General features: G+C 41.1%; 1 protein-coding gene across 9 annotated transcripts in view; it reads right to left on the reverse strand.

The window, feature by feature from the left end:
• Nucleotides 1-974: 974 nt before the first annotated feature.
• DGKZ (diacylglycerol kinase zeta) overlaps nucleotides 975-13,520 on the reverse strand; it is a 117,725-nt gene continuing 105,179 nt past the window's right edge. For 4 of the 9 annotated variants that reach the window (XM_025167685.2, XM_025167684.2, XM_025167683.2 and 1 more), the window contains 5 exons: nucleotides 11,969-12,012; nucleotides 9,894-10,014; nucleotides 9,306-9,342; nucleotides 8,272-8,371; nucleotides 981-4,615 (listed from right to left, as the gene is read on the reverse strand). In XM_025167685.2, the coding sequence (XP_025023453.1) occupies nucleotides 4,499-4,615; nucleotides 8,272-8,371; nucleotides 9,306-9,342; nucleotides 9,894-10,014; nucleotides 11,969-12,012 (419 nt within the window). In that variant the 3' untranslated portion in view covers nucleotides 981-4,498. Of the gene's footprint in view, nucleotides 4,616-8,271; nucleotides 8,372-9,305; nucleotides 9,343-9,893; nucleotides 10,015-11,968; nucleotides 12,013-13,520 lie in introns of those variants that run through there. The other 5 variants (XM_025167680.2, XM_088145715.1, XM_007429809.3 and 2 more) reach the window with 3 other exon arrangements.

Below are 13,520 nucleotides of genomic sequence, written 5' to 3' on the forward strand. Positions count from 1 at the left end.
AGTAAGTGTCTGACCCTGACCATATACCAACACCTATCAGTGAGGATGGCAACACTGAAATGAGAATGGTCTCAGACTGATGGTCTGCTCCTAACAGCAACGGCATTTTTGTATTAGCTAAGAAGGACCCAGATTGCTGGGTCAGATGAAAGATAGCAAGATGCATGTGTAAAGGGATACACCACCATGTTATTCACAGCATTACTGTTTGGTTCTTTTACACCCTGTAGCGTGTATTTGGGTGAAGGTATAAAGAGGCATGAAACCTACTGAAAGTACTGGGGACCATGGAAGCAGAAGAGTGAATTCTAGAAGATTTCAGCTTACACAGCATGTGGAAAAAAAGATACAATAACAAAGACCACAGAAAATGGTTCTCAAAACAAGAGGTAATTTCCATGTAAACTGGGTGAGGTAATGGTACTCAAATGGAGAAGTAGCAGGAGGCATGAGAAGAGTGCCAAGCTGGGACTGGCCAAGCCTTATTAGTTTGTACTGCATATGGTGGCCGTCCCCCCTCATTATTTTAAAACTGGAACCTAAACTTTGATTTGAATAAGTATGCATGACCGTGTGCACACGAGTGAAGCTTTTAGTGCAGAAAACGAATAGAGGTTGTAAACCTGCATTTCTGAGTCTGGATAAATAAGAAGTGGTGTTATAAAGTCCTCCCATTATGACCTGGGTGATCAAATGCAGCGTTACTTGCAACTGAAAAGGTTTTCCATTCCCAGTTCTTCAAATCCAGTTCAGTATTTGTATGGCTGTTCTTCAGAACTTCAAGTCTCCCTGAATTTCAGAAAACACCCCTGCCTCTTTTGAGCTAGGTTTTGCAATACAAAACTGCATGTCACAATATATTAGTTTTCAAAGATACCCTGACATAGCTGCTTTTCCTGAAACACTTGAAGATGACTTTTTTTTCCTCCAGGAACTCTTCTTGAGGTTCTACTATACAGTATGTTAATAACCAAACAACATACATTTTAATGTTGGGCTATTTATTGGAATACCTACCAGCAACTGTGGTTCAGCACTGGTGCTGGAATGGAAGCAAAAAAAGGAATGGTCACTGTCATGTCACTTTTTGTTTTCTTTTAGCACCATATGACACATTGCAAAAAAGTAAAATAACTGCTAAGAGCCCATCTCATCCATCCTTTTGAAGAAAAAAATTTGGAAGAGAGGCAGCCAAATTCATTCTGTGGTATTTACCTATGCTTAAAAGCTGTTTCCACATAGCAATTCCAAAATAGGGTTAGCTATTACTTTTTTCAGGAAATAAAGGATCTTTTCTATTACACACACCATATATGAGAAAACGAAGTGTTTTGAAAAAAATAGAGAGGGGAAGTAAAATGTTCAACCTTCTATTTTAATGGCAAAACTCAACAAAACATTTAAACTGTCAAAGAGAAAGCCAACGGAAGCACACGCTTCCAACGTAGTTACATTAAAAAAAAAAAAAAAACCAACCCAACCCAAACCAGTCAAACCAAAAGTGTCCTACTAGTCTGAATCTAGGAAATGGGAATTAGGTATTGCACAGAGGGAAAACACTCTCAAATACACTCCTTCCCCCTTGGAGTAGAACAAGCCAAGGTTTGAATTGCACAGCAACTCAGCTTAGGACACACATGCACAAACAAACATTTAGAGATGAGGAAACAGTGTGCTTTTGAACTACCTGTACAAAGTTTAAGAAGACATATAAAAGGAGGGAAGAAAAGATAGTAGGCCTACGGGGTATAAATCATGTTTAGGGAGTCAGCTTGTATATCCAGCTACATAGAGGAATGTTTACAATTTTAAAAATCCAGAGCATGAATCCTGCTAGATAGAGCAAAGGGTGGGGCATTCTCTTCAGTTGACCTATAAGATCCATCATCATCATCTAGGATGGGAAGTTGCCATTATTGGCATGGCAGTTGTCCAAGGCCAAAGACCTGGGTGAGCCAACCAGTTGGGCTTGATATGGTGCAGCTGCGAGTCTGCACCACCCTCAGATCCCCAAACGTTTTGGCTGTTTTACCACATCTCTGGAGAGGAAAGCAGGGGATGATGTCAAAGAGGGGACAGAGCTTCTGATTTAGGACAATTCACATCTTGCCTGAGATCTGTGCTCAGAGTGCTGTGCAGTCTGCTTTTGGGTATTATCCTTTGCATGGTGCCACATTCCAATCAGATGGAAAAAGCAAGCTCCCAGAGGGGATTTAAATGGACACAGGGCCATCTGTTAAAGTCTCAGTTGCTATCAGACATTTTTAGTACCTCAATCTTAAGAGCAATAGATACAGAAAGCAAGCAAGCTCAGTCTTGAAGGAGAACAAGCTTCCAGGCAGGTATAGGATATTCTTATATATCTGGGTGGTATGTAGCAGGTTCCTGACCTTAATCTTACTGAGCCTCCTAATATTCAGAGAACCATGACTTTAAAGTCTGCTTTTTCTAAGTTCAAACTCTTGCATCTATGGAAGGTTAACCCCTGGTAAGTTTTGCATGCAGGTTTTTCTTCATCAGCAGCTTGCCTCTCATGTCCTTTAAGATGCACCAATTTAAAAAAATTCTGTGCACAAAGACTTCTCCTGTGGGCCTTTAAGACTCAGTGCTCGTTTGTGGTCCAGTGTCATCAGTCCATGGAAAGCAACTTATTTTCCGATAGTTTCAGAAGAGAGCCCATAGCCTCACTGAGATTTAAGAATTCTTGCCCATGCTGGAGATGTAAATTATTAAAAATTTTTGGTCCAGTTTCAATCCACTCTTCCTGATCAAGTAAAGATCTCAGCTTATTTAATCTGAGCTGTTCAGGTAGAACAGCATGTTTATAAGGTTGTAAACTCAGCTGCATTTCAGCTGGATTTCATTTAGTCTCTGTTTTATGGAATCAGCTGGCTATCTATTCAATCTATATGCAGGATGACTAAAGTAAGTTTTTTTAATAGCTAGAGATGTGCAGGCCAGCTAAGGAAACAAATATCCCATTACTAGCTATAGTAACATTGCATCAAGTTCTTTGAACATTAAGTGTTAGGAAGTTTGGGGTTGTTTTTGTTTTAGCAAAACCAAAAAAGGGGACAAATAGCTAGTGCTTGGGCAAACAAAACATCTTAGGATGATAAGTAGGATATGCCTGCAATAGTGCTCGCAGTGCTTGTACACTGTTAAGTGTGTGTGCCAAAGTATTATAACTTGGAGTGGATGACTATATGCCTGTGCCTGAGTCTAGGAACAAACTGCAGAGACCATTCCTATTCAGGTAAGGAATCAGATGGCTGTATAGGAACTTTTCCATCCACTACCACTATTGTCACTACAGGTCCCTGCATCAAAGGATAAAGTCTGCCATTAACACTGGCTGATAGGAATAGTTTCCTGTATATTGATGTATTTCATAGTTACTCATATCCCCTTAAAACAAAAAGATAATTTCCCTACTGAAAATGCTTTGTCCTTAAGTATGACAAGTACCAATGGCCTTTTCAGATGAGATTTGTCTCCCCTTTTCAGCAAATTTCAGGCTGCCTAAACATATTTTGAATACATTCACAACAGGCTGCTATTTCCTAAACCAGTGAATGCAAAAAGCAGAAAAAAGGCAATATATGAGAATAGAAAGGGGGGGGGGAAGAAAGCTGGAGAGGAGGCACTTTGCTCAGAACATTTAGTGTGGCAGTTTCAAAACTCAGCTTGCAGCAGCTTAAATTGGAGGGAGTGGGATTTGGCCTGTGTTCCCTGTTTTTACAAGCTATATAAACACCCTTTACAGCATGGGGCTTGCAGTACAGGGTCAACAGAATAAAGGGAATGAAGGAAGGGAAGAAGAGGGATATGCTGTGCTGAGAGAATGCAAACCTAGCCCATACTTGGACTGCTTGCCAATGTGACTGTCACCCAAAGTTTACACAAGTCATTGAATACCACAGTGCCTGAGCAACAAGATAGGAGTATGAACACGAGTCTTTCCTGGATGCCTTCTCAAAAATTGTGCTAGCAATTTTCCAGTATAGAATATACCAAGACAATGGGCATTGCTACTGATGAAACTATTAAGAAAGACAATACCCACTGCTGGGAATCAGCAGAATTGGTGGGATGAAGCTTCAGGAGACCTGAAAGGGTTGCAATGCTGCCTTTAGGGACATAACACACAGTTGCAGAGGGCGGGGTGGGGGGCAGATATCTGAAATGGAGCTCCAGCAATAGCTAGAAGGGAGTCTTTTTCCTGCTTTGAGAGGAGCAACAATGACTCTCAAGAGAACTTGGAAGCAGACAGGGATGAAGCATTAGGCAGCAGTGTCCATACGTGGAATGTGGTGGGGGTGGGGGATATGGAGTCAGCATTGTTCAACACCCACTACATGAATAAATAACAGCACCATGGCCAAGCCCAAACAAAAACTCTTGATCCTCTCTGTGATGGATATTCAAGAAAAGGCTAGCCATGTTCCTGTGTCACTCTGCTTTTGCCCCCAGAAGAAGGATAAAGGCATGCTGAGTGCTACACGGCTGTTTCCTGATCCTCCCGTTGGATCATCTGGTAGTGCTGTCGATTTTCGAGGTAGGCAGCCAGGTCAGGATCATTTGCCTTCTCAGCTCTGTGCTTGGGCGTGTCTCCCTGTGAGAAGGTGAAACAAAAGGCCAATAGGGGAGATTAGAACACAAAATTATTTGATACAACAGAATTTCACTCTCCTCTTCATTTTCAACTCATCAACTCTGTTGTGATCCATTAGATGTTTGGCACATATTGCTAATGGTTGGCAATTCGAGATGTAACACTCATCTAGGATTTTAAAACTAACTAACTAACTAACTAACTAACTAACTAACTAACTAACTAGGGTATGACAGTGAAAAATAAATAAATAAAAATAATAGATTTGTAAATCATATTTACCTAGCTATAGACATTACATAATTTATAAAAGTGTCCAAGAACATTTTAATTTAATTTTAACTTCAGGCTCCATGTAACTCCCACAGGCAGAAACATCAGATCATTTGGCTGCTATGTCTTGCTTTCTCTCATAAACAAACTAGTAGACAAGTGCATGTGCACACATGTACACACACACACGTGTGTGTGTGTATATCGGGGCAAGGTTTTGAAGCAAAAGACAAATGAGTGCAGAAAATACATATTTTCCCCTCTTTTTGTATTACAGATGCAAATGTACAATGAATACAATAATAATGCCTCTGTAGCCTTCTCCATCAATTTAGAACTCTCGCAACTGCACATACAATTTTCCATAAATAAGGATATCTATATTGGATGCACCCACCATTTATCCTGAGAAATCTGTATTCACATGCAGCCCTGAAAATAAAAGGGCCCCATATATGGGGCTGCAGCTACATTCACAGATTCCAGTCTTGCCTCAAGAGATGTGGGGAAGAGTGGTAAGACTGGAAGAGCCTGCCCGGATGAGAAGCTCAGGGCTTTCTGGAAGATTAGCAGCTGACAGCTAAATGAGTCCTCAAGGGCCTGTTTGTCTGCTCACCCCACCCCTCTCACTGGATGTTAGGAGGGGGAGCCTATGTTTCCCTATCCTTGCACTGCAAGAGTGTAAATAGGGAAAGTGAGAAGTTTTGACATAAGCTTGTGTTTCTTGACTTCACAGCTTGTCTTCTCATTCTGCAAAAGCAAGAAGGAGTGGGGAGGGGGGTTGACTGGGTGAGGTATATGCCTGGGGAGGGCCCTGAAATACCATCCCCTCAGCCTTACGAGTTCTCCTGATCCCCAAGGAGACTCACATTTCACGAACTTATTGCAGCCATCTGGACTGTGTCCGCTAATGAACTCCTGCACTCCATAAAAAGTAAATCTGTTAACAGTTTTCAGCGATGCCTCCCTTTCCTCCCCCATGGCACAAACTCTCCCTCTCATTCACTACCCCCACACTTCACCAGTGCTGAACAAACGTGCTGCTGAGAAAGGCCAAGGAAAACTGGCTAGCTGCCGCTTGTACTGAAAGTGGGAGAGGACAAGCCTCCCGCACTGGCCCTCACATCCTAGCAGAAAGAAGGCAACAGAGGAAGGAAGGAAGGAAGGAAGGAAGGAAGGAAGGAAGGAAGGAAGGAAGGAAGGAAGGAAGGAAGGAAGGAAGGAAGGAAGGAAGGAAGGAAGGAAGGAAGGAAGGAAGGAAGGAAGGAAGGGAGTGAGTGAGTGATGGATGGATGGATGGATGGATGGATGGATGGATGGATGGATGGATGGATGGATCCTGGTGATTTTTTAAAGATAGTAGCCAGCTGTGTCTCAGTGGAGTATACAGGGGCACAGACATGCAGGGCTTCCTTCACAAGCAGCCACAGATATATACGTACAAGTTCTTAGCCTCATTTCCTTCCCCTTACCACAGTCATTCTCCAAATGAAAGATAAAGCACGAAGCAAAGCACATGCGTGAAGCCACATACAATTTCCCAATCTAAAGCAGTGTATGCAAGCATCAACACACACACAAGCACAACCCAAAGGCTGCTCCTTCACAATCTCGTTGTCAGCATCTTTAACCACTAGAGATTTTGTTCCATTCAACTGCTTATTTTCTCTTGCAACAGGAATAACAGCAGAGAGGTCCCCTCCTTAAATACACAGAAATTGAATCTGGAATCAGGTCTCCAAGCCGCCTCCCCTGCTGCTGGAAACTGTGATCCAATGTTTCAGCCACTTTACTATTTTGTTTAGGCACGGGGACCAAATTGAATTTGACTTATGCTGGCATTTGTTCAGAAAGAAGGTTTGTACACTCTCATAACACAGTTTACTCTGCCTGCATGGGCAAAACACCATGTTACAGCATGAGCATTCAGCAGTTGGCATGAAGTTAGGAAGTCACACTGAAATTTATCGAACATTGGCTACAGATGTGCTGACCTTGAGTCTTGTTCCAAATGCAGAAAGTCATATTAAGACAATCACAGCTTCAGCAGTGTCTTTTGTCAGGAACTCAAGCCCCCATCACTGTGGGGACGGGGGCTAAGCCCCATGAGCCAGCATTCTTTGGGCACCAAAGCAAGCATTTACAACTGTGAGGAAGAAAAGGGACAATCCTTCTTTGTACTTTGCAAACTATTTTTCATAGTGCAATCTTACCTGGACTCTTTTTCCATTTACAATCGTTGGGCATTCCAACTCCAGATCCAGCCACTTTTGTTTGGCCACATTACAATGCTCACGTCACTGGCTAAAGGTTAGGGGTTCAAGGAGCTGCCAAGAACTGGCTAAAAAATCTTCATGAAGTTGGCAAAGGATTTTATTGCTTGTTTGAAATGTTCCAATGCTTTTGTAGTCCATTAGGATCTACTCTGGCTAAATGAACTCACAGGTCCCAGGAAACTTTGGCAACATGACACTGCATTTTCACTGCGTACAACTACTATTCAGCTTCAAATCACAACTACCAGCGGACATAAAGACAATTCACAAATTGGCTATCAGAAAATACACATCATAGGCCAGCCACTAGGAGTCTCGGTACCAAAGAATAACTTCCATTCTTTCTTTAAGACCCCTTAGGTATTAAAATAGAGCTACAACCTTGGATCACTGTATTCCAAAATTCTGCAGCTTTCTGATATTGAAAGTGACTGAACTTTCTCTATTAGCTTGGATTAATGCTTGTAACATATAGTATTCCTCTCCTACAGGAAGTTTGACAATGCAGTTGAGAGTGGGAAAAAGTTATAATGAGGCTATCTTTGCAATGATGTTAGGAAAAGGAAAGAGGGGAAATGAGGCATTCTGGAGTTACGTTTAGAGAAAGAAACCTCACAACATTGGCAGCATAAGAGATCAACCCTTTGCAAAGCTGTTATCTTAAATGCAGCAGGCCACAACCAGATCTAGCTTCATCTAATACATTGTCTACTTTTCCTATCTTAGTATCATTCATTCTCTTCCTGGCCAGCACCTTTTCAAGATCTATTGGTTCTACTCAATCTGGTAACTCCTAAGTGGTGATAGGATTACAGTTTCCAGAATTCTCAGCTGGCATGAATTCTAGTTCTAACTTTTGGGGAAGACTGGTTTATACATTTAGCAGAATTCTCAAGTGCGGGTAGCAATGTGTAAGTGCTTCTCCAGCCCCCCAAAAAATAATTAGCTAGCATGATAGGAAGTCAACTAGGGTCAACATTTCTCATGGATACACTATTCTACCATATATAAAGATTCGTTACTGATGCTGAACCCAGAAACTGAACATAGAAACTACACTCCCCTTCACATATTCCCAATGCTCTGTTGCTCACAATGAATTCTTACCTGCAGATCTGTTTTCATCAGTGAAGCTCCAGCCTCCACAATGTAATGGCAGATGGTCCGCTGGCGAAGAGCTGCAGCCTGATGCAAACTGGTCTCACCACTAATAGGAAGATTAAAATGGAGAACTAGATCAACAGTACATACCCTCTCCTGCTATGCTCCAAAAGGCAAATAATACAAAAAGGTCCAGCAGAGCTCTGGGTGGAACTAGTCCATAACACAAGCTCTTCTATATTAATGTTTGCATGGCCTTTGTAGGACATGGGGATCAGTTCTTCCATCAGCTAGGAAGAAAGGCTGAGGGACAGACAGAACAGAGAAAGTTCTCCCTCACAAGTCAAACCCAGCATTTTTTTTTTTGCTACCCGGAGACCTCAGTGGAAAGGGAAACAGCAATTTAAGAGTTCATGTGAGATGAAGGAGAGTTATGCAGAAACTGCTGAATCAGGAAAGAGTGATCTGCTGAAGTGCTCCTCTTAATTCCCTTGCACAGGTATCCAAGATTCTGGGACGACCTGCAGGCTGCCCACCTTTTCTACAAGTGGAACTGCTGGCAGGAAATAAGGCTTTCACTGTCTCCACAAGTAGATCTACAGACACAATCCCTGTTTCAAATAGTCAGTATTAAGCAGCAAAGGAAGCTGGAATTATAAGCAGGGGACAGGAATGAAGGAAAAAAGTTAACCTTCTACTTGTTTTTCAGGCACAGCATTTAAGCTTACAGCACAAACTACTCAACATGACAGCTCTCATAGCCATGATCCTAAGGACAATCCCAAAGGACAGATTGTTGGGTTGAGCTATCCTTGTACACATACAAGATTGTTCACCACCCAGAGTTGGGCGGCCATACAAATGGAATGAATGAATGAATGAATGAATGAATGAATGAATGAATGAATGAATGAATAAATAAATAAATACACATGCACCCATATATAAAAAGGTGGATCAACTGGAAAAAAGTGTGCATAGTTCCCTTGTGATCTTCTACTATGACATCATTAACCACCATAACCCAGATTGGAACTTACTTCTCTTCTTCTGCCACATCCAAAATCTCTGCAGGGGCTGGAACAGAGAAAAAGAGAGAGAATATAAAATAAGATCAACTTGCAAGATATGATCCACGCCACATCTTTCCCCTTCTCCTATAGCTCCAGAATCTGTTTTCTTCCCCACTGCCTCCCCCTATAGAGAAAGTGGGATATGCATTTCTCATAAATACTGAAACCATTCTGTGAAATGCACAATATTCATTTTCTAATATTTAGTCAGTATCCTAAATCAGCTTTATATAGCTTTTGTACTCTTTTCACTAAAATCTATGGATGCCATCTTGGTTCACGTGGGCTCACAGATTCTCTTACAGAATAAGAACACCAGAAAGCTGCTTTGTTTGCCTTCTAAGCGGCCAGCCTCAACTGAAGTCAGAATGGCTTTATGCAGAACCATACGACACAGTAAGAATCCAAAATAAAAACAGTATGTTGAAATCTATTGCCCTTGCTGACTAGTTACTGATAACTCATTAAAATAGTTAAAATAAATAAACTCATTAAAATAAACACTGATAACTCATTAAAATAATTGCAGCTAAGAACCTCATCCATTTTGCTTACCATTCTCAATTATGTATTTCACAATCTTCTTACTCCCTGATTTGACAGCATAGTGAAGGACAGTCTGGCCAGTGGGATCACGCATCATCAAGTCTTTTCCAGCCTGGTGCAGTTCTTTGAACTAGAGCAAGACAGGATCACTTGAAATGAGCCACAATACAGACATTGTTGAGGTAAGCCTCAATCAAAGCAATTTACACAAAAAGTTTAAAACAAGCAATAACAAAAGGAGATTACTGGAAAAAGAAGTTAACAGTTAATCACTTGGGTTGTGGTATGAGCCAGAAGCAATTAAAAAGGCTTTTCCAAGGGAAGATGTTTCAGTCTCCCATTTAAAAGAGAGTATTACTGGATGTAACCAGAGGCAGATGTAAACCCACAGCTGATCTGATGTATTTATTGCCTGAGGGAATCTATGAGCTAGTGCTCTTCCCTGCTTTCACAGTTTCACATAAAGAAGTAGACTAAATTTATAGCAGAATCCTATTTCTGTGCTGCTAACAGTGAGGGACAGCTGGCTGGTGGACTTAACCAGGTGCTACATAATCCATATCAAAGACATTGCTTCGTCATCCAAGATAGCTGAATGGCCAGATGGCACTTGCCATCTCTTCTGCTCCATTCATTGGTTGCTAAATCTTGGTTAACTAAACACAATTTCCATGTCACATAATATGCTATGACCAAACAAACAAACAATATTATGGTGTAATGCCCTAGTTATACACCATGCTAAGATAATGGCTGCAGTCCTATTAACACACTGAACCAATTACCCAACCCAATTTCAACCTGGATTAAGGTGTTGTGCAAACCCAATCATAACAACAGGATTGGTCCTAATAACACCAGAATTATAATGCCTTATTCTTACCAATATAAAGAATATTGCCGTAAAATGGAATGTGAAAAATACTATTGTTGCAAATAAAGAAAAGCAGAGGTTCACACAAGTATATAACTTTGCCTACTCACAAATTAGAAGGGTTCAAAGACTTAATGGTTTTCTAAACAGTAATTACTCAGTTTCATTACAATTCTTCTGTTCTAAATGTATCTTAGAGGATAAAAACGCTATTAAGAGACACTACTAAAGTAATCTGATAGGCTTTTTTTCTCTCTGTTGCAGCAACCATTGTCTTAACTGACAGTTGGCTCAAGAAACACGTCCTAAATCTGGCTGTAATACAATAAGATAGAGATTGCATTACAGGTATTTCTGACACTGAACATAAAACACTGTGCTAAATTACCTTGAATTCCAGAAGAATAGATACAGAGAGGACATCCAACATATTTCTAGTAGGGACCATTAAGGGTAAATAGCTGGATTTAAGATACCCACCTGAATTCAGCAAGATTAATTAGTACTCCTTAAGTAGTTTGGTGTCGTGATTAAGGCACCAAGCTAGAAATTGGGAGACCATGAGTTCTAGTCTCGCCTTAGGCACAAAGCCAGCTGGGTGGCCTTGGGCCAGTCATTCTCTCTCAGCCCTAGGAATCAGACAATGGCAAACCACTTCTGAAATCTTGCCAAGAAGACTGCAGGAACTTGTCCAGGCAGTTGCCAGAAGTCAACACTGACTCAAAAGCACCAAAAAAAAAAAAAAAAAAGTAGAAAATGCTCTGTTCTCTTAATTGCACTGCAAATGAATATTGGATGGGTACGATACCATATAGATCCATACAACTGGAATTCATTCAGGATCTTAGAAGCCTGCCATCCAGACCAAAACCTTTGAGTTGTAACTTGTCTAGATACTTTTATTAAAAAATTAACTACAATTCTCTTCATGCCTTTTAGGTGTCACAATACAGCAAGAGGAGGCCCTCAGTGAGCCTGCTGGGAATTCACTGGATGAAAGGGCCACCTGGCTTAAAGGAAACCTGCACTGCTGGTGAAGGAAAACAAACAAACTGAAATCAATAAGTCACTTGGCACCACTAAGAGATTTGGAGATATAATGCCAACAAAGCAGTTACATGCAACCCTAAATAAAACCAGCATGAATGATATTGCTGTGGTAAAGGTTCTACAACTTTGCAGCTTGGTTTGAGCACCCCAGAGCTGTTACCTTGGGGAAATCATTATTCTTGGCAGCATCTATCAAAGGATCATCTGTAAAAGAAGAGAGATCAGAGTACAAAATGAAGTAGTTGACAGAGAGATGGTAAGACATGTGAGGAGGATAAATACCAAAGAAACAGCAATTGGGGGCCTGACAATAATTCAGTTTAGGGACAGGGACTGGCTAATAAATCCAAAGATACTTACTCAGAGGACCTCAGGAAATTGCTTGTGACTTTATCTACCAAACTGTGTACTGCTATGTTCATTAGGATAACTCTTACTTCTATCAGTCTCAGACAAGTTGCAGCCCAATACTTCTAGAGATCTAACCAGGAGGGGAAACCCTACCACTGTTATTCTTATTCCGAAATAAGAACAGAACCCTAGTATGAAAAGGGGGAGGAAAGGCATCGCTTTTTGCTCCTTGTGGAAGTCCTAACCTGGATCCCTCACTATTCCTGCAATATGTATAGGGGGAAAAAAGCTCCCAACGAGGTGAATGGGAGCTTCATTCCTATGGAAATCTATAGACACAGAGGACCAGCTCATAGCAGGAAGAAGAAAGTGATGCAAATCCCCCGTATTAAGGTCCCCAATTTAGATGTTAAAAATAACCAACAAAATGGCAAACTTTTCTGACATGGAGTGTAATCTCCCACCGGGTCTGTCTGGAGGAAGAAAGATAAGGCACAAAAAATTCAGACACAAAAAACTGTTACTGTGGAGGCAAGATAATTTATGCAAATTCATCATTTCCTGAGTAAATGTTCCACTGTTTACATTTCACTGGTCTTACTCTTTTTGTTTTTGGTAGAAATATGTGTATTACATAGTTGTGGTGCATAAGACTTGTGAAATTCCTTGATTTTCACAGGGGGCTAGTGTTCTGCTTTCTTTTTCCTGCAACTCCAAGCCTTAGTTGAAAAATGCAATAGTCACTTACACTTACACACACACACACACACAAAAATGCAATAGTCACTTACACTTACACACACGCACACAACCTAATACATCACTGAGGCTGTAGAGAATTTAAGAAGTAAGCTATGGAGGAAATTAAGAGGGTGCAAGCAGGAAAAGGGGGAAGGAAGGTCACAAGGCATGGGAGGAAAGAGCCTAAAGCCTCTCTCAAGGAGAGAGAAAAACACACCACTGAGATCTCCAGCTCCCTGATCAAGCTGCCCTAAGGAAATAGAGGAATGGAAGGGGGGAAAATAAATCACACAGCTTCCCAGAGTATGATTTTTATGAAGGTACTGCCTAAAAGACTTTCTGTATTTAGAGGGATTGTAATGCTTCTGGGGGTCATCTATCCAGTTTACTTGGACTCTGGGATAAGATGTTGCCTGTTTGCACATGCACGTATGAGTTAACTTTTCCTCTTTTTTTTTTTTTTTTTTTGAAGGCAGAGATTTTTTCTCCTCATGTTTTCCCCACAGGTGCAGGTCTGCTTTTTTTGGATCAACTGGATGTTGATCCATGGTTGCAACAGGAATTGATAGACCAGCTTGTCACTCGAGCCTGTCGTCGCTGAGAGAGAGAGACTGGCCCAA

The sequence above is a fragment of the Python bivittatus genome, unplaced genomic scaffold (assembly GCF_059951505.1).
Source record: "Python bivittatus isolate LINGU-HERP-01145 unplaced genomic scaffold, Pbiv_v1 ctg000480_np1212, whole genome shotgun sequence".
Taxonomy (NCBI): domain Eukaryota; kingdom Metazoa; phylum Chordata; class Lepidosauria; order Squamata; family Pythonidae; genus Python; species Python bivittatus.